This window comes from Musa acuminata, chromosome BXJ2-5 (genome assembly GCF_036884655.1).
Source record: "Musa acuminata AAA Group cultivar baxijiao chromosome BXJ2-5, Cavendish_Baxijiao_AAA, whole genome shotgun sequence".
NCBI classification, from domain to species: domain Eukaryota; kingdom Viridiplantae; phylum Streptophyta; class Magnoliopsida; order Zingiberales; family Musaceae; genus Musa; species Musa acuminata.
The window spans coordinates 8,020,496-8,039,102 of record NC_088342.1 but is presented as its reverse complement, the minus strand read 5'-3'; the positions used below and the strand labels follow the sequence as shown (position 1 = coordinate 8,039,102).

The following is an 18,607-nucleotide window of genomic DNA, read 5'->3' as shown; positions in this document are numbered from 1 at the left end:
GCCAGAGCTCGGACAGGTGACCTGACAGCAACTGGGGAGGGATTTGTGGTGCAAGCGAAGACGTGATGCCCACATGTCATTAGAAGACAACGACGACGGCCGCTGCTGTAAAGCAATGATGCGTTGCTGCTGTTGGTTATTAATTGGCAATCAATCATGGAGTCCTCCCCATTCCATGGAGATTTAGACCGTCCTCCTGCTCCTCCCCCCTGTGCGGTCGAAACCCCGAGAGGAGAACCGTCGCCAACTTCTCAGATCTGGTCTTCTTCCCTTGCCATGAAGGCCTCCCCCGCGGTCTCCGTCTTCGGCGCCAAGGCGGCGGACTCGTCCACCCGCAGGTGGATCTCCCCGCTCCTCTTCCTCATGGTCATCGCCCTCTCCTTCACCTTGCTCTACCGCACCACCACCACGCCGGCCGTCCTTTTTCCCCCGGCGTCCCTCCGCGTGGAGCTCAGCCCCCCAGTTGCCGTGCAGCGGCCGGTCGACTCCGCCGTCGCTTCCGACCCGTTGCCAAGCTCCTCTCCTCGTCCTGTGCAGAATGGACCGGTACAGTATGTTCACTAGGCAAGCACATTGATCCGAGTCCTGATCTGATGGAATGGCGCTGTTGCTGCTGCAGGAAAGCCAAGATGTCCGGCTGGAGAGGGTTCTGAGAGCAGCGGCCACCAGAGACAACACGGTAATATTGACCTCCTTGAATGCATTCTGGTCTACGCCCGGTTCAGTGCTGGATCTCTTCCTCGAGAGTTTCCGCGTCGGCAACGGAACGAGCGAGCTCCTCAACCACCTGGTGATCGTCGCCGTGGACGACAAGGCGTACGAGCGATGCCTCGCCGTACACGACCACTGCTTCGACCTCAAGACCGAGGGGGTGGATTTCTCCGGCGAGAAGGTCTTCAACACTCCGGAATACTTGGACATGATGTGGGCGAGGCTGGATTTTCTGCGCGTGGTTCTCGAGAAAGGTTACGACTTCATCTTCTCGGTGAGTTCAATCTCTTCCACAGCAACCATGCTTCAATCCATGGACTCTGTTGTCGCCGCTCTGAAGCAGCAATTTCGTGGGAAAAGGAAAACAAAATTCCGCTTTTTTAAGTTCACCCACGCAAATAGCTTATTTTAACTGGCTACGGCTGTTAGTTCAGGTGGGTCCTACGTGGATCCTATCTGATTTCTCTTCTCACCAAGCAGGTAGACGGGGGTGTAAGTGTTCCCATGTCACGTTTGAAGCGTATCTAAATAACCAAGGCACAGATTCACAATTACAATGGTTAGATACACCTCGGACATTGATTCTGTCTATAGAAGATTCTAATTTCCACGTCGAGAATACTCGACATATTACTGATTTGGCATTGAAGTTGATACCTAAAGCACTCAAACTGTAATCTATGAACGGATCGCCGAGTCCCACATGAACACCATATATGCATTTCTTCACAAGGAAAGTACACGTCTGCGATTCATTCAGTGTAGCAAACCTATGCCACTCTATGCTTTTATTTGGTAGAGAAAGTCATGAATCATACTTCAGGGATCCACCATTCGTGCTTCAATAGCTCGAGCGTCAAAGATCTAATGAATGACCCACATAGCACATCAAAAGTTGTCATGAGCCATAAGAGATTCTCAAAGTCCTATGGAAAAGCATCCATCAACGTGCCAATAGTTTATGGCTCTTACTAGATAAAGATCGGACTTTTGATCCTGTGATCTACGGCAGATCAGAGTAAATTCTTGTAAAGAAGTGAATATAGGTATGCTTGGGGATCATAAATGCCAGTCTGTTTCATCAGATCGTATATTCTATGATGTGTGATGACAGCTACAGAGTTTCCTGTGAGACATCAATATGATGCGATTGCAAATTTGCAAGATTTTACACCTTAGCAATCAATACTTATTAGTACTTCATGTCTCTGAATCAAATATGATTTATGTATTAATAGTGATTAACTTTTGCAATTATCTATAGTGGTTTAAAATGTTTCCTTGGCAAGATAATGCGGCAGCTCCTCTGCATGTTGCCTTCCAAGGACTGGAAAAATATGCAAGACTGGTTATTGCACTGATGGTGAATACCAAAGTTTGTCACATTGCATTTACCATGGATTTCTTCCTTTCTGGTAGGGGGTCGGTTCTTCGTTTGGTCTCTAGGAAGAGCATGAAAAATCAAGATATCTCATTCATCTACTAGTGTCTTTGATTTTGTCAATAGTTGTGTGCATGTGGACAATTCTTGAAATTTATTGCTTATGGCATCACAACAGAATCATCCTAATTCGTCTGTTGTTGGTTTTGCTGCAGGATGTGGACATAATGTGGTTCCGGAATCCATTGCCCTTCTTCTACCCAGACGGAGATTTCCAGATATCCTGTGATAACTTCTTGGGTGATCCTACTGATTTAAAGAACTGGCCGAACAATGGATTCAACTATGTGAAGTCTAACAACCGAAGCATCGAATTCTACAAATACTGGTACTCATCGCGTGCCAGATATCCTGGAGTCCATGAGCAGAATGTGCTTAACATCATCAAGCATCACCAACATGTTAGGGAGATAGGTGTGAGAATAAGATTCCTGAACACCAAGCATTTTGGTGGGTTTTGTGAGCCAAGCAGGGATCTCAACAAGGTCTGCACAATGCATGCAAACTGTTGTATCGGCCTGCAAAGAAAGATCAGTGACCTAAGAGCTATGCTTGATGACTGGAAGAAATTTATGTCTCTGCCACCTGACATAAAGATATTGAGCCATTACTCATGGAGTGTACCTCAAAGTTGCAGGTTTATTATAAATCCTCAATTTGATCATTGAAAATTCTAGGCCTCTTTGCATTCTGAATGAAATCGTTTTTCTTTTTCCCTCATCTCTTTCTTCATTTTGCATAGAGGATGCATCAATAGTTCTTTCATAGAAGCATTCATTCATAGATTGACCTTACGAAGCTGCACATACCAAATTGTTGACCCTGGCATTAACTTTTTTGATATTTCTATTCGTGGACTACTTATTCTTCCTTTGAGATGCTTCTTAAAACATGTTTATCATCTCTCATCAAATTGCTCCTGTTTATTATCTGTTTACAGGTTACCACCAGGCCTTGGCAGTGACAAGGAAAAGAATCATCACCTCTAAAATTCTTGGTACTGTTCATTTCCCTGTTCTTTTGATACATGAATACCCCAGCAGTGCGAACTTTTGGAATCATAAGACTGTCAGGAAAGCAGCAGGTTAGGCTTGAAAGAAATTGAAAGAGACGATAGGAACTTAGATATGCTTAAGATACATCATTCTTCAGGTGTCGTTGCTCTGAGTCTTGTGCTGTAGTGTTGCTGTTTATTTGCAGAAACATACAATTTTTTTTATGTCAGATGACAGGATTTCTCGTTGTTAATAAGATTCTGAGTTTACTATTCTTTTCTAAATAGCAAGCAACGGAGCATTATGCCAGACAATTACATCAAGAATTTGTCATATATTGTCCCAAAAAGTCTGAGCTATCTGCCACAGGAAATGTATTCTGAGAATTCCACAAATGCATCAACAATCAAAAGCTTGTACAATTGACATAATTTGGAGGTCTTCTTCCTGAAGGTTTCAGGAAAGACCACTTCTCACAGATTTCTATACGTAGGAAAGACCACTTCTCACAGATTTCTATACGTAGGAGGCACGGATCATTTAATCTACAGTAATGATACTACGTATACCCTCAATGCACAAATTCTTCCAACACAAATATTTCCCAATGTGATATAGTTTGCACCTCAAGTCTAATAAAGCTCCTGAATGCAACCAGCTGGTCTGAGCAAGAACCATACTATGGAACACGTGGTTTCGGATGGTCCGATGAAGGAATTAGGTTTGAAGCTGTGGTTCAGAACAGATGCTTGATTAATTTCCAGATTCATCAAATGTTCTTCATCAGAACACATCAAAGTAGTCTACAAAATTTACCTACAACCTCACTGAAAATACACAAGTGGACATGATTTCGATGTCCATCCTTTACAGGCAGAAGAATAGATAAATGGAGGATTAAAAGCTTTAACATTACATATTGCTGTCCAGGGCTCCCTGTAGGAGATGCAAACCTTCCATAGAGATACTCCTCCGAACTCGAGGTCTCGGGATCTCAATGCGAGGAGGTGGATGTGGAGAAAAGCAGACGACCACCACAGTTAGATTGTCGCAAGTGTTTCGCTTCAGTGCTTCTTGCACGAGTTCCCTCGAGCACCTCTCCGGATCATTGTGAGCCATGAGCTCCTTCCTCGCTATCGTCACTGCACACTGACTGCTCATGACATCCCAAAGGCCGTCACAGCCCAGTATCAAAAACTCGTCTTCTTCTGTGAGAAGTGTCTCCTGCAACTCTGGTTCAGCGATCAACGGGCAAGCAGAATCTTTTGAGCCCTTCATGTGCCAGTCACCAATAGCCCTTGCTACCGATAGTTGACCATTGAGATATCCATCATAGACACTACCGCCAAGCTTCTCAATTCTGAGCCGTTCCACACTGCAGCTAGGTTTATGGTCTCTCGAAAGTTCCATAGCTCGGCCACGCTTCCCTAGTACAGCACGGCAATCACCTGCATTAGCAATTAGCAGTGACCTACAAAGGTACAAAAAGCCGGAGTTATTAACATCTAAGGACTTCAAGAGATCAAATAACAGTAACCACCATACCAATCTTAAACAGCAAAGATACAGCAATAAGCAACCAAACAATCTTGAATTACCTTATGAATATCATTTTTTATGAAGCATATTGTATCAAATTATACAATTAAAATGCAGTGCCTCCATTTAAGTGGATACAGGACCTGCCACTTCTCTGAAGCCCTGTTAAATTATGATGCAGCACAAAATTTTATATGCATCTGATCATCAAGCAATATGGATGATAAGGTCTGTCAATCTCTAGGGCCTTGAAAGGAATTTTTGTGAGAAAGAGTAATGTTCAAACTTCAAGTATTTCATATTTCAGATCATTAATATCAGTTAGCTCCACTAAACTGAAGATAATGATCCGTCAGATAATCATGATTTTCCATAAAATGACAACTTCATTGAACAAGCTACAGTATTAATCTTAAAAGAGATATGATAACCTCTAATGTCACAATTGTGCTGCCACAGAAAATATGTAGATTTCAATGCATTCAAGGCCTTTAGTGCCTATATGATCCAATATAAAATTATTTTAAACAAGTTTTGAAGCATTAACAGTGAAATCAAATAGCAACTCCCAGTACAACTCAACTTTATTGCAATACAAAACTAAATATCATTAGAAAGTGATATCAAATCTTACCTTCCTAAAATAAGAGCAGTAAGTGCTGTCGTTCCAGAGAATCGATCAAGTGAGACAGAATCAGCAAAAGCATAATCAGCTTTGGTAAATGCACTCTTCATGGCCTTCTTCGCACTGGCAGGGAAACGATTGTCCTCGGTTATAAATTTGAGGATGTTATTACGAACAAAACATGCTGCATCTTTGCCACCATGTCCATCAAAAACCTGCACACACAAACTGCTAAGTAAGTGCTCAAAAAATTTCTAATATTGAGCAAGAAAAACTATATCAAACACACAATGCTAGGAAATTTTCCAACACGATAAGAGATAAAGAAATTCCTAAAATAAAGACCACATCATGATCAAATAGGAGGCCGTGGCTTAGTCCACAAGTTCACAGAATTGAATTCCAGATCACTGAAGCTCACTCCATAAAAAGCACCAGGTGATGGGCAATTGACAGAAGCTCCAAGATGCTTGACTAGATTATCTATGCAGATATGCTCGTCCTCCATGTATGGCTTTGGCCCAATCTCCGAACAGCTGCCTGACCGGAACACAGGCAGGAAGGCACTCTGACCTTCCTGTGGACAAATCAAGCCAAGAGTCCCCAGATTCAAGTCCTAAAATATTTAGAAAATGAAACCATGATCACTAAGATAATGATAGCGCAATCACCGGGAAAAAAAGAAATCTTAAAAAGAAGGGACACGGATCGGTTGAACGAACCAGACCGACCAGGCCGACGGTATGTCGAATAACAGAGAGGTGCCGAGGAGGTTTCCCAACTTTCACATCCTTCCTGCCCTCCGAAGTATTGAGATCTTCACTGCCACCAACAATCAAAGAACCGTTCTCCTTGCTTCCGTACTTGCCATCCAGCATCACCATTGGGGGTGGAAATTCTGTACTGGCTGCCATGGAATCTTTCCAAACCATTAAAAACGTACTCTGATATCGAAGAATGATTCAAGGAGACCTCGCAAGCAGTAATACTATTTGCACAAAATGAAACTTTCGCCTCTCAAGCAACCCGAACAAAGGTGATATCCAGCAACCTAAACCTCAAGAAAAGATTCTCCCTTATAAATATCGGCCGCGACGAATGTGTCAGCTCCAAATCTCGATAGCGAATAAATATACGTCGATAGTTCCGAATCGAGCAAGATCCTCCAACGGTGCCAGACCTAATCAAAATCGGTAACAAATACTGTTCCTTCCGGGAAACCCCGCTAAAGATAGAAACTTTGCCACCAAATGCCTCAACATCAAATCAAAACACTGCACAGAAGTCGCCAAAATCCCAATTTTAGCACGCCAATACGACGAATCGAAGGATCCAAACAGGAGAACCAAAGCAATCGACATAAATCGCTCCAACCAACATGTCTTCAAAACAAACCCTAGAACGTACCAAAAGGGACAGGCATTTCCACGATATCCCCAACAACTCATCGATCAAAGGCCGTTGCCTTCTCCTCTTTCCGTTGAGTTCGCCGAACATTCTAAGAATAGATGAAAGATCGGGCAGAGTATTGCACCACGAAAGAGTCGGAAAACAGATGCAAAATCGATAGCTTGGAAAATAAGAGAGGGAAAAAGTATGAAACAGAATAGGGTACATTTTATATCGAAATCTGGTGGGGTACAATTAGACCGGATTGGGCAACCGACACGCTAGCGCGGCCCGATTGTGGTTGACTTGGATCACCGAATTGGTGCCAATGCTTAATCCAAATCGTCCGATCGACTCCTTTGTGTGATGCTGTGGACGGCCAAGATCGTGCCTGTTATTATGATGTGAGATCGATATCAGGCTATCAGCCATGGGACCTTTTTGTGGGTCCCACTTAGATCCGCCAATCGTGATGCAGGTTGGCCAAGGTGTAGAATCAACATTGCCAGTTTAACGAGGGGAGCTGCCAAGGGTGACAGAGATCAGTGGATCGATTAATTGATGGATTTTAGGTGTTGAATTCTCAGCCAGAGATATTATGTCGTAGAAAGTACAATCACAAAGCATGTCCCATATTTCAATGGTTCATAGCACCAGTTCGACGTTTGGTTCATCGAGACTGATGGGAGGAGAATCCAATTGCTTCTTCTTCTTCTTCGTGATGTGACTTCTGGGCGGGGGCGGCGGCGGCGGTTAGTGAGTGCAGGACAAAGAGAACTTTTCTTTCTCATCCATTGATCGCTTGGGTCGTTGAAGAGCATGTATACTATAAAAAGGAGAAGAAAAGAAGGCTTTTCTATTAATTTTATTGTTCCGAAGAAGCCAATCCACTGGAAAGACTGCAGGGCGGACCAAGTTTTGTGCCGAGGACACAGGAAGAAGGGGCACTCGGATGCTGCTCGTGGCCAATGGATTCGTAAACGATGTGGACTCTCGACTCCGTTCCATTACCTTGTTACAAAGTAATGTTTAGTGCATTGCCCTTTACCTAGTCTGCTGCCAGAGTGTGCAGAGGCGCATGGATCCCCTGTTTCGGAGAGGATTGTCCACGCAAAGGTGTTCGACCAAATGCCTCACCCTCGATCACTGAATGGTTAAGTGAGGCAGCACCTCATACTCGATGATCGTAGGAGCCTGTAGGGCGTGGTTTGCAAGAACCTCAGGCGAAAAGACGATATAGCGCAGCCTTGGAGCTCGTTGGTCCAATTAGATTTACAGTAACACATTGTTGCCTTTCACATGAACATTGTCGTCATTTCATCTTGATTTCTTCCCTTCTTTTATATTTGATTTCTGCTCTCTATTACAAAGCGAAGTGCAACTCTGAGCACAACTTTCTCTCGCAAGCGTCTCTCTGCTTGTCGATGCCTTCCGCGGCGAGATTTCTCCTGACAGAATCTGAACAGTTACCGTCGTTTCCGCCGTCGGAGTCGGTCCCCATCGACACGGATGTGGTGGTGGTCATCGCCGCCCTTCTCTGCGCCGTGGTCTCAGTCGCGGGGCTTGCCCTTGTCGCCCGCTGCGCCTGCCTCCGGCGCTCGCCCGTGCTGCCGTCCAACAAGGGCCTCGAGAAGGAGGCTTTGCGGGCGCTGCCGACGATTTCGTACGGCGCCGGCGGCGGGGGCCTGGTGGAGTGCCCCATCTGCCTAGCGGAGTTCGAGGAGGGGGACGAGCTCCGGGTGCTGCCGCAGTGCGGCCACGGGTTCCACGTCGGGTGCGTCGACGCGTGGCTCCACTCCCACTCGAGCTGCCCGTCCTGCCGCAGGGTGCTCGTCGTCGCCGCACCACTGTCCCGGTGACGGGGTCCAGTACGAGGTCCGTCGACGCCAAGGGAGTTTGGAGTGACCTGTTGCGTTATGCGGTATGTCAGTAGCAGAACAGTATCGTGTAAAAATAATATAAATTAAAGAAAAAAAAAATCCAAAAAATCCATATTTCTCGTACTATTTAATTCATGAGAACTTCTTTATCAAATACAATTTCTTTAACTAAATCCACGGAAAAGAAATCCTTCTTATCCTTTTCACCTCAATGGAATGGCTGTCGTATTCACCATCTCTTCACAAACTCATGCTACTGCCAGAACTACAAATACTTCTCATGCGGATATGGTAGGTAAATTGTTAGATGAAAGGATTCAGGAACATTGATGTGATGGGCTGATACGATAAGATCGTTCTCGGGAAGCAGATTTCTGTAAAATTGATGTGAACATAAAAATTGAGATTCCTGTAGGATAATATGAACGAGGGGTTGGAGTTTGACGGCAAAAGAAAGTGCTCCAATAGCAATTCTCATATCCCATACGCTACAGTATATCCATATCTGCAACAGTTGGTGCAATTACAACTTGTCCTCTCAGGAGAACCTCAAAAGAATAAAAAAGAGAAAGAAGAAAAGTCATACTTTTGGACAGATCTTCTTGTGACTGATGATTGATGATGCAACATGAGTTACGGATAGAATTGATTATGCTGTGGCATACTCTAATGAACGATGCTAATGGAAGACACACTGCGTCACGATGGCTTGATGGCTACTGCAGATTCATTCATCTGCCACCGAAGGAACTTTGGCTCATCTGTCCACCGGCAGACAATAGGTGAGAAGGAAGAAGCTGATCGACCTCACGTTGCGAGCGCGTCACAGGCCATATGAACGCAGGCTTTTCAGGTTGCAGGATTCGGAGGGAGAGCTCCACCGGTCAGAACTTGGAGAGCCATCCTCATGGATGGCCTTGTTGTGGGGTTTGGATGCAACACACTAATGCCAACCTCACGCCATCTGCACCTCATCGTAGTCTCCGCTCAGCCTGGGATCCGCCGCGTGTAAAATGTCCCCGCTTCCGTAGATGTCCCACAACCAGTCCACTATGTACCTTGATCCGTCGGACTCCTCGTCCTCATTACGGTTGATGAGGGTAATAATAGCGACATGACGCATCGTCAGCCATGGCTGGACGATACTCTGCCCGAAAGAGGGCAATAATGCCGACACGATGGGCGCTGACATCACCCGCTCTTAGACGAAGACTTCATCGTTGCCTAACCCAACGCGCTCGACTAAGGCAGAGGAGAACGACCACCGAGGCATGCCCATACCCTGCGGCAGCTTGGTTCTCCACGCAACGACAAGGGTGATGTCAGACGCCATCAGAGGTACGATCCTGTCTCCTGCAGGCAGACACATCAGGTAATACTAAACTGCCCTATAAATACCCCCGAGTTCTAAACTAGGGGGGGGGGGGGACACTTCTTCACCAAAAAACTCCTTCCACATCATCTAACTTGATCGTCGGAGGGGTCGGGCCGAGCTTCCGACCTGACCTGTGTGCAGGTACAAGGGCGAGATTGCATCTTCCCAGCGCCGCGGAAAAGCTTCACTCCCCACGCAACGTCCCGCCCGGACCATCGTAACCGACCACCCCAACTGTCCCGAGGAACACCGCGCAAGATCCTTGCGCATTCGGACCCGAACCAAGCCGCGTCGGCCCCGAGGCCACGGCATAAAGTTGTTTACACTAACATTTTGGCGCTAGAAGGAGGGCCCCGAATGTCGAGCGATCAGCAGATCCACTCTGGTGAACCCGCAGCCATGGGGTCGCGTCCGGTCAACACCCCAGAAGAACATCCCCTGTGAGATGAACCCCGAGACAAACGCCCTGCCACAACATCGGAGCGCTACTGGCGGCTGTTCAACGACCCGGGTTTGTCGCCACCCGACGATCCCATTGGCCCGTCGCCTGTATCGCCCGAAGCCTTCCACGACCTCGCTCATCAAGTTCGAGCACTGGCGGGCGTGGTGCAGACTATCATCCTACTCGTCTCCCAACCGACGCCCCCACATATAACCCAGCCTCTACAACAGCGGGAGCCCCCTACCTGAACTCATGCACCACTTCCCGAGCTCCCTACTTCGCCTCGAAACCGAACAGCCCAGCCCGGGAACCGAGAGGCGGAAGACACGTCGAGTCGCCCAGAGCCTGAGGTGCTATCTGCGGACTCGACGAACGCCCTGCGAGCCCAGTTGCGCCTCGTTAGTCAACGCCTCGACGAAGTACAGCAAGAGGTTCGCAAATCAAAAGGAGAGCTCGGAGCGGACGGACACCAAGGGTCCCCGTTCGCACCCGAAATACAAGATCAAGTGATCCCACCACACTTCCGGCTCCCTTTGCTAGACGCCTATGACGGCGCCACTGACCCCGCGGACCACGTAGCCGCATTTCGCGCCCAAATGGCGCTATATGGGACTTCTAACACCTTGATGTGAAGGGCGTTCCCAACGACTTTGAGGGGGCTGGCCCACGCGTGGTACAGCGGCCTGAAGACCGGGACCATCACTTCCTTCGATTAGCTCGCTAGAGACTTCGAGCTCAACTTCCTGGCCTACGGCCGACCGAAGCCGTCCGTGGCGTTGCTCCTCAGACTCAACCAAAGGGAGGACGAGCCCCTCTCCCATTTTGTGAACCGTTTTACGATGCAGATTCGAGGGCTCTCAGACGCTCACCCCTCTCTATTGATGCAAGCATTCATGATAGGCCTGTGGCCTTCCAGGTTCTTCTGGTCTCTGGTAGAGCGACCCCCCACGACGGTACCCGAGATGCTCCAGCGAGCGAGCCAGTTCATCGTCGCAGAGACATGGATGGCCGGGAGGCACGAAGATCACAAGAGGGTCAAGCCGGAGCCGCCCCGGCAGCAGCAATCCGCGGCGTCTCGACGTAGGTTGGACAGATCCGACCCGCCGGCACCGAGACCCCCTCTCCCCGCCTTGAACGCGTCCCGAACATAAATATTTCTCCACATAAGGGAGAAGGGACTGCTCAAAGAGCCCTACCCGATGAGGAGTCCGCGGGAGCTGGCGGACAGATCGAAGTACTGCCGCTTCCACCGGCAGCATGGGCATGACACTGAACAGTGTCGGGAGTTAAAAAGGCAGATCAAGGAGCTCATTCGTAGAGGACATCTCGGCTAGGTTCTTCTGGTCTCTGGTGGAGCGACCCCCCACGACGGTACCCGAGATGCTCCAGCGAGCGAGCCAGTTCATCGCCGCAGAGACATGGATGGCCGGGAGGCGCGAAGAGCACAAGAGGGTCAAGCCGGAGCCGCCCCGGTAGCAGCAATCCGCGGCGTCTTGGCGTAGGTTGGACAGATCTGACCCGCCGGCACCGAGACCCCCTCTCCCTGCCTTGAACGCGTCCCAAATAGAAATATTTCTCCACATAAGGGAGAAGGGACTGCTCAAAGAGCCCTACCTGATGAGGAGTCCGCGGGAGCTGGCGGACCGATTGAAGTACTGTCGCTTCCACCGGCAACATGGGCATGACACTGAACAGTGTCGGGAGTTAAAAAGGCAGATCGAGGAGCTCATTCGTAGAGGACATCTCGGCCAGTACCTTCGGCCGGACAAGGAACTTTCGCTACGCCCGGAGGGTCCCATCGAATGACACATCGACGTGATAGCTGCTAGTCATAGGTGCCCAGCAAGCCAATCACGTGAGTGATGGCACGTGTGACTTGATACAGAATCTTTTTGCTTATTATATTTTGGCATATATCACTTTATAACTATTGCATAAATGCATATATATTGTGATGTCCTTGGATTTGTGCAATGGGAATCGGATCGTGATGAGATCACGATAATGAGATCGATTCACCTTTAAACACATATCCTAAATAATCCCGGTCATAGGTTACTCGAGAGGGACATCGTGATAACCGGATAGACTGGTGTGCTGTATACCCGTCCATATGATGGATGCAGCTGGTCTCATAGCTGCTCGTGTAGGGACACTAGGGATACAGTACAGGTGCTCATTGGAGAATGAGTTCACTGATTGATCCGCTTACGGAATGCTGGATGGTTGATGATGCCTTATTGTCAGACAGCGATTCCATAGTCCTAGTGGTGTATCTGGTCCTTAGACTTGAGACACCAAGGATGTCCTGTATGAGTGCTCCACTCTTTGATACCAGACTTATAGGTTTGACTGTTCTCAGATCTAGTACAGCTGGTCATTGGGAGTGGTAGTCGACCTTACGAGGGCTATTGAGTGTCGACAGAGGATCATCCACTCTCGGCGTCATGAGAGGAATATCCTATGTGTTCTTGCTCAGACAAATCCCTGGCTAGGGTCATTCGGGTTGAGAGAGAAAGAGTTCTCCGGGAGAATCCGATTAGAGCGAGACTCGAGTAGAAACCGTATGGGTCTGACAGCACCATGCTCGATATACGGTCTCTGGGATATTAGATGGATGAGGGACTATAGGTACATGGTAACTGAGGACAGACAGGTCCAATGGATTGGATTCCCCTGTATCGTCTGGGGACTACGGCGTAGTGGCCTAGTACTTCCGTAGTCGATGAGTCGAGTGAATTATTACAGAGATAATAATTCACTCAGTCAGAAGGAGTTCTGACAGGTATGACTCACGGCCAGCTCGATATTGGGCCTAGAGGGTCACACACATATGGTAGGCATTGCGATGAGTAGAGGTTCGGATATGAGATATCCGACGGAGCCCTGTCTTATTGGATGCAGATCCAATACCCACTAGGGAAAGGACCCATTAGGGTTTTGACACGGGATCTCTATAAATAGGAGGGATTCACAGCCTCATAGGCTAGAGTCTTTGCTTGCCCTTCCTATTCTCCTCTCCCTCTCCACCTCAGAGTAGGCCTGGAGTTTTGAGGAGCGTCGTCGCAACCCTGCTGTGTGGATCACCGCTAGAGAGGAGGACGCTTGACCTCCTTCACCCTCTCCTAAGGATCTGCAAGGAAACAGGGATATACGATCTCCCTAGGTAACACAATCTCTATACGCAGTTTTGTGTTTTTTCGGATTTTGCGCACCAATCATCGCACGACGACGAACATCTTTTTGGGAATCGGGGATTTTTGTTTTCTTGTTCTTCCGCTGCGCATATGATGTCGCCCCCTTATGATTTCCCAACAATAGCTGGCGGCCCCGCATCTGGCGGGGATTCCATGACCAGAAGAAAGGCATATGCCCGAGCCGCCCCAGCCGAAGCTCCCAGGCAAGGGCCCGAGCCCGAGGTTACTTTCCCGGCCGGAGCATCCGACCAATCCGAGCACGACGATGCGCTCGTGATATCGGCCAGGATCGCCAATGTGCAAGTAAGAAGGATCATGGTCGATACCGGGAGCTCGGCCGACATACTCTACTTCGACGCCTTCCAAAAGCTCGGCTTGTCCGGAGACAACATAAAGCCGATATTCTCGGCACTCACCGGATTCACCGGTGATTCGATCTCACCGCTGGGGGCAATCACTTTGCCCTTGACCCTGGGAGCCCCACCGAGGTCGAAGACAGTGATGACCACCTTCTTAGTGATCGACCTCCCCACTGCATACAACGCCATTCTCGGTCGGCCGACCCTCAACAAAGTTAGAGTCGTCGTCTCAACTTACTACCAAACCGTGAAGTTCCCGACCCACGCCGGTACCGGAGAGGTCACGGGAAGCCCCCGAGAATCCAAGCGTTGCTACCTGACCGTTGTTTCGTTACACAAGAGAGCAAGGGTCGAACAACCATTGGCGGACCCCTGGGAGGCGAAGAAGCCAGCCCCCCATCCTGAGCCGAGGGGGTCCACCATCGACTTGCCGCTGCTAGAGAGTCGGCCAGACCAGACGGTCAAGATCGGATCGGAGCTTCCCGAGTAAGAACGAAGGCAGCTCGTCGGCTTCCTACAGAAAAATGTTGACGTCTTCGCTTGGTCGCCATCTGACATGACGGGCGTCGACCCGGAGGTCGCACAACATCACCTCAATATTTCACCCGACGCTCGCTCGGTAAAGCAAAAACCCAAACGGCAGGCCCCTGATCGGCAGTTGGCTATACGAGAAAAAGTGGGCCGACTTTTGGCGGCAGACTTCATAGAAGAAGCCAGATACCCACGATGGCTATCCAATGTAGTCCTCGTCAACAAACCTAATGGAAGCTGGAGGATGTGCGTTGATTACACTAGTCTCAACAATGCATGCCCGAAGGATTGCTACCCCCTTCCAAAGGTCGACCAGTTGGTCGACGCTACAGCCGAACACGCCCGCCTCTTATTTATGGGCGCCTTCTCGGGATACAACCAGATCACAATGGCACCCGAAGACCAAGAGCATACGGCCTTTCTCACCTATCAAGGGGTTTACTTTTATAAGGTCATGCCCTTCGGAATGAAGAACGCCGGGGCTACATACTAGAGAACAGTGAACAAGATGTTCGCCCACCAGATCGGGCGGAACATGGAAGTTTATGTTGACGACATGATTGTGAAAAGCCAAGAGGCAGGAGACCACCTGGCCGATATGGCCGAGGCATTTGCCACGCTACGCAAGTACGGCATGCGACTCAACCCCGCAAAGTGCGCCTTCGGCATCACCTCGGGAAAGTTCCTCGGGTTCATCATATACGAAAGAGGAATTGACGCCAACCCGAAGAAAGTTCAGGCGAGCATCAATATGCAGTCACCTCGGACGATCAAAGACCTGCAACGCCTTAACGGGAGGCTCGTCGCCATGTCCCATTTCCTTGCCCGGTCGGGTGATCGCTGCCTCCCTTTCTTCAGAGCACTGAAGAGCCCGAAAAATTTTCAATGGACGGCATAATCCGAGGAAGCCCTTCAAACAAATGAAGCAACACTTGGCCAACCTCCCCCGACTTGCCTCAGTCTCTCCTGGGGAGAAGCTAGGCCTCTACCTGGCTGCCTCTCAGCATGTAGTCAGTTCCGTCCTGATCAAAGAAAATTCCGGCGAACATCTTCCGGACTACTATGTCAGCCACGTCCTGAACGGGCCCGAGAAACGACACCCACCGATCGAGAAACTGGCAGTTGCGCTCGTGCTATCAGCCCGGAAGCTACGCCCCTACTTCCAGGCTCACCCGGTGGAGGTCATCACCGACCAACCACTTCGGCAGATCTTGTCTAAATTTGATGTTGCAGGACGTCTTCTCAAATGGGCGGTGGAGCTCGGCGAGCATGACGTACAGTATGTGCCCAGGACCGCTATCAAAACCCAGTCCGTGGTCGACTTCATCGCAGAATTAACCCAGATCGAGGACGAGGGTCTCGAGCAACCTCCCGAAGCCTGAGTCCTGCACGTCGACGGATCGGCCAACTCAAAGGGCGCCGGTGCGGGGCTGGTGCTGCTAGCTCCCGACGGGTGGTCGTTCGAGCGCTCCCTCCGCTTCGGGTTCCAGGCCACTAACAACGAGGCAGAATACGAGGCACTTCTAGCAGGACTCAGGTTGGCCCTCGAGATGCAGGTGGTCGTCATACGTGTCCTCACCGACTCGCAACTAGTAGCCGAGCAACTCAGCGGGGGATACGAGGCTCGGGACCCGATCATGGCGAAGTACCTGGCACATGTAAAAAACCTGACCGCCAAGTTCCCTCATTTTACATTATCTAATGTCTCGAGGGGAGAAAACGAGCGAGCCGACACCCTAGCTAAGCTGGCGTCAAAGCCAGCCCTCGAAGCCGGGCCCGAGGTCGAGGAGCTCCTTGCCCGTGCCATTGAAATCGCAGCGGCGACCTCGGGCGATGCACCTACCACCTGGGTACAAGAATTGCTACACTTCAAGTGGGACGGGACCCTTCCTCCCGACGAGGCTACGGCTCGGCGCCTGCGTCGCACGCATGCGTGGTACACCGAGGTGAGTGGATGGCTCTATAAGCGGTCCTTCACATACCCCCTCCTATGGTGCGTGGAGCCCGATGAAGCTCGGACGGTTCTGGCTGAGGTCCACCGAGGGGTTTACCGGGAGCACATCGGCGGGCGAACCCTGGCGCACAAAATACTTCGCCAAGGTTACTACTGGCCGACCATGTGCCGGGACGCGAAGGCCTACGTGCAGCGGTGCAGTTCGTGCCAAGAACACGCTCGCACACCCCGGCAGCCTGCGGTCTCACTCACCCCCATCGATTGCGCATGGCCATTCGCACAGTGGAGTTTGGACCTGCTCGGACTTTTCCCGCCAGCCTCGGGACAGCGGAGATATATCGTCGTGGGAGTGGATTATTTCACAAAGTGGGTCGAAGCCGAGCCACTGGCGACGATCACGGAGCGTCAAATTGAGAAGTTCGTATGGAGGAACCTGATGACTCGGTTCGGCTTGCCCAGAACCATCATTACAGATAATGGGCCCTAGTTCATCGGTAGAAGGTTCCGGGAGTTCTGTGCAAGCCACGGAATCCAACTAAAGTTCAGCTCGGTGGCTCACCCCCAGACGAACGGGCTAGCGGAGGTAACCAATTGGTCCATTCTAGATGAGCTCAAAAGGAGTGTCTGCAGCCCGATCGGCTTGGGCGTACGAACTCCCGAGCGTCTTATGGTCGTTACGCACTGCTAGTCATAGGTGCCCAGCAAGCCAATCACGTGAGTGATGGCACGTGTGACTTGATACAGAATCTTTTTGCTTATTATATTTTGGCGTATATCACTTTATAACTATTGCATAAATGCATATATATTGTGATGTCCTTGGATTTGTGCAATGGGAATCGGATCGTGATGAGATCACGATAATGAGATCGATTCACCTTTAAACACATATCCTAAATAATCCCGGTCATAGGTTACTCGAGAGGGACATCGTGATAACCGGATAGACTGGTGTGCTGTATACCCGTCCATATGATGGATGCAGCTGGTCTCATAGCTGCTCGTGTAGGGACACTAGGGATACAGTACAGGTGCTCATTGGAGAATGAGTTCACTGATTGATCCGCTTACGGAATGCTGGATGGTTGATGATGCCTTATTGTCAGACAACGATTCCGTAGTCCTAGTGGTGTATCTGGTTCTTAGACTTGAGACACCAAGGATGTCCTGTATGAGTGCTCCACTCTTTGATACCAGACTTATAGGTTTGGCTGTTCCCAGATCTAGTACAGCTGGTCATTGGGAGTGGTAGTCGACCTTACGAGGGCTATTGAGTGTCGACAGAGGATCATCCACTCTCGGCGTCATGAGAGGAATATCCTATGTGTTCTTGCTCAGACAAATCCCTGGCCAGGGTCATTCGGGTTGAGAGAGAAAGAGTTCTCCGGGAGAATCCGATTAGAGCGAGACTCGAGTAGAAACCGTATGGGTCTGACAGCACCATGCTCGATATACGGTCTCTGGGATATTAGATGGATGAGGGACTATAGGTACATGGTAACTGAGGACAGACAGGTCCAATGGATTGGATTCCCCTGTATCGTCTGGGGACTACGGCGTAGTGGCCTAGTACTTCCGTAGTCGATGAGTCGAGTGAATTATTACAGAGATAATAATTCACTCAGTCAGAAGGAGTTCTGACAGGTATGACTCACGGCCAGCTCGATATTGGGCCTAGAGGGTCACACACATATGGTAGGCATTGCGATGAGTAGAGGTTCGGATATGAGATATCCGACGGAGCCCTGTCTTATTGGATGCAGATCCAATACCCACTAGGGAAAGGACCCATTAGGGTTTTGACACGGGATCTCTATAAATAGGAGGGATTCACAGCCTCATAGGCTAGAGTCTTTGCTTGCCCTTCCTATTCTCCTCTCCCTCTCCACCTCAGAGTAGGCCTGGAGTTTTGAGGAGCGTCGTCGCAACCCTGCTGTGTGGATCACCGCTAGAGAGGAGGACGCTTGACCTCCTTCACCCTCTCCTAAGGATCTGCAAGGAAACAGGGATATACGATCTCCCTAGGTAACACAATCTCTATACGCAGTTTTGTGTTTTGCGGATTTTTGCGCACCAATCTTCGCACGACGACGAACATCTTTTTGGGAATCGGGGATTTTTGTTTTCTTGTTCTTCCGCTGCACATATGATGTCGCCCCCCTATGATTT

General features: G+C 49.4%; 4 protein-coding genes across 6 annotated transcripts; 3 read left to right on the top strand and 1 right to left on the bottom strand.

The window, feature by feature from the left end:
* The first annotated feature begins 2 nt into the window (after positions 1 to 2).
* LOC135612334 (uncharacterized protein At4g15970-like) lies at positions 3 to 3,469 on the top strand. The gene is made up of 4 exons (XM_065108493.1): positions 3 to 546; positions 620 to 985; positions 2,308 to 2,789; positions 3,093 to 3,469. The coding sequence occupies exons 1-4, from the start codon at positions 157 to 159 to the stop codon at positions 3,139 to 3,141; spliced, it is 1,287 nt and encodes a 428-aa protein (XP_064964565.1). The 5' UTR covers positions 3 to 156; the 3' UTR covers positions 3,142 to 3,469.
* A 410-nt stretch (positions 3,470 to 3,879) lies between these two features.
* Positions 3,880 to 6,908, bottom strand: LOC103984528 (probable protein phosphatase 2C 27). The gene is made up of 5 exons (XM_009402043.3): positions 6,719 to 6,908; positions 6,034 to 6,585; positions 5,733 to 5,927; positions 5,321 to 5,526; positions 3,880 to 4,618 (listed from the first exon to the last, which is right to left on the bottom strand). The coding sequence occupies exons 2-5, from the start codon at positions 6,241 to 6,243 to the stop codon at positions 4,060 to 4,062; spliced, it is 1,170 nt and encodes a 389-aa protein (XP_009400318.2). The 5' UTR covers positions 6,244 to 6,585; positions 6,719 to 6,908; the 3' UTR covers positions 3,880 to 4,059.
* A 485-nt stretch (positions 6,909 to 7,393) lies between these two features.
* LOC135583047 (RING-H2 finger protein ATL8-like) lies at positions 7,394 to 8,737 on the top strand. 3 transcript variants are annotated; one of them, XM_065108490.1, is made up of 2 exons: positions 7,394 to 7,977; positions 8,072 to 8,737. In XM_065108490.1, the coding sequence occupies exon 2, from the start codon at positions 8,125 to 8,127 to the stop codon at positions 8,557 to 8,559; it is 435 nt and encodes a 144-aa protein (XP_064964562.1). In that variant the 5' UTR covers positions 7,394 to 7,977; positions 8,072 to 8,124; the 3' UTR covers positions 8,560 to 8,737. The 3 variants fall into 3 exon arrangements, with proteins under 3 accessions (XP_064964562.1, XP_064964564.1, XP_064964563.1); XM_065108492.1 differs by having other exon boundaries at positions 7,398 to 7,685; positions 7,773 to 8,735; XM_065108491.1 differs by having other exon boundaries at positions 7,398 to 7,685; positions 7,764 to 8,735.
* A 4,950-nt stretch (positions 8,738 to 13,687) lies between these two features.
* Positions 13,688 to 14,443, top strand: LOC135613245 (uncharacterized). Its single transcript, XM_065110346.1, has one exon. The coding sequence runs from the start codon at positions 13,688 to 13,690 to the stop codon at positions 14,441 to 14,443; it is 756 nt and encodes a 251-aa protein (XP_064966418.1).
* Positions 14,444 to 18,607: the final 4,164 nt, after the last annotated feature.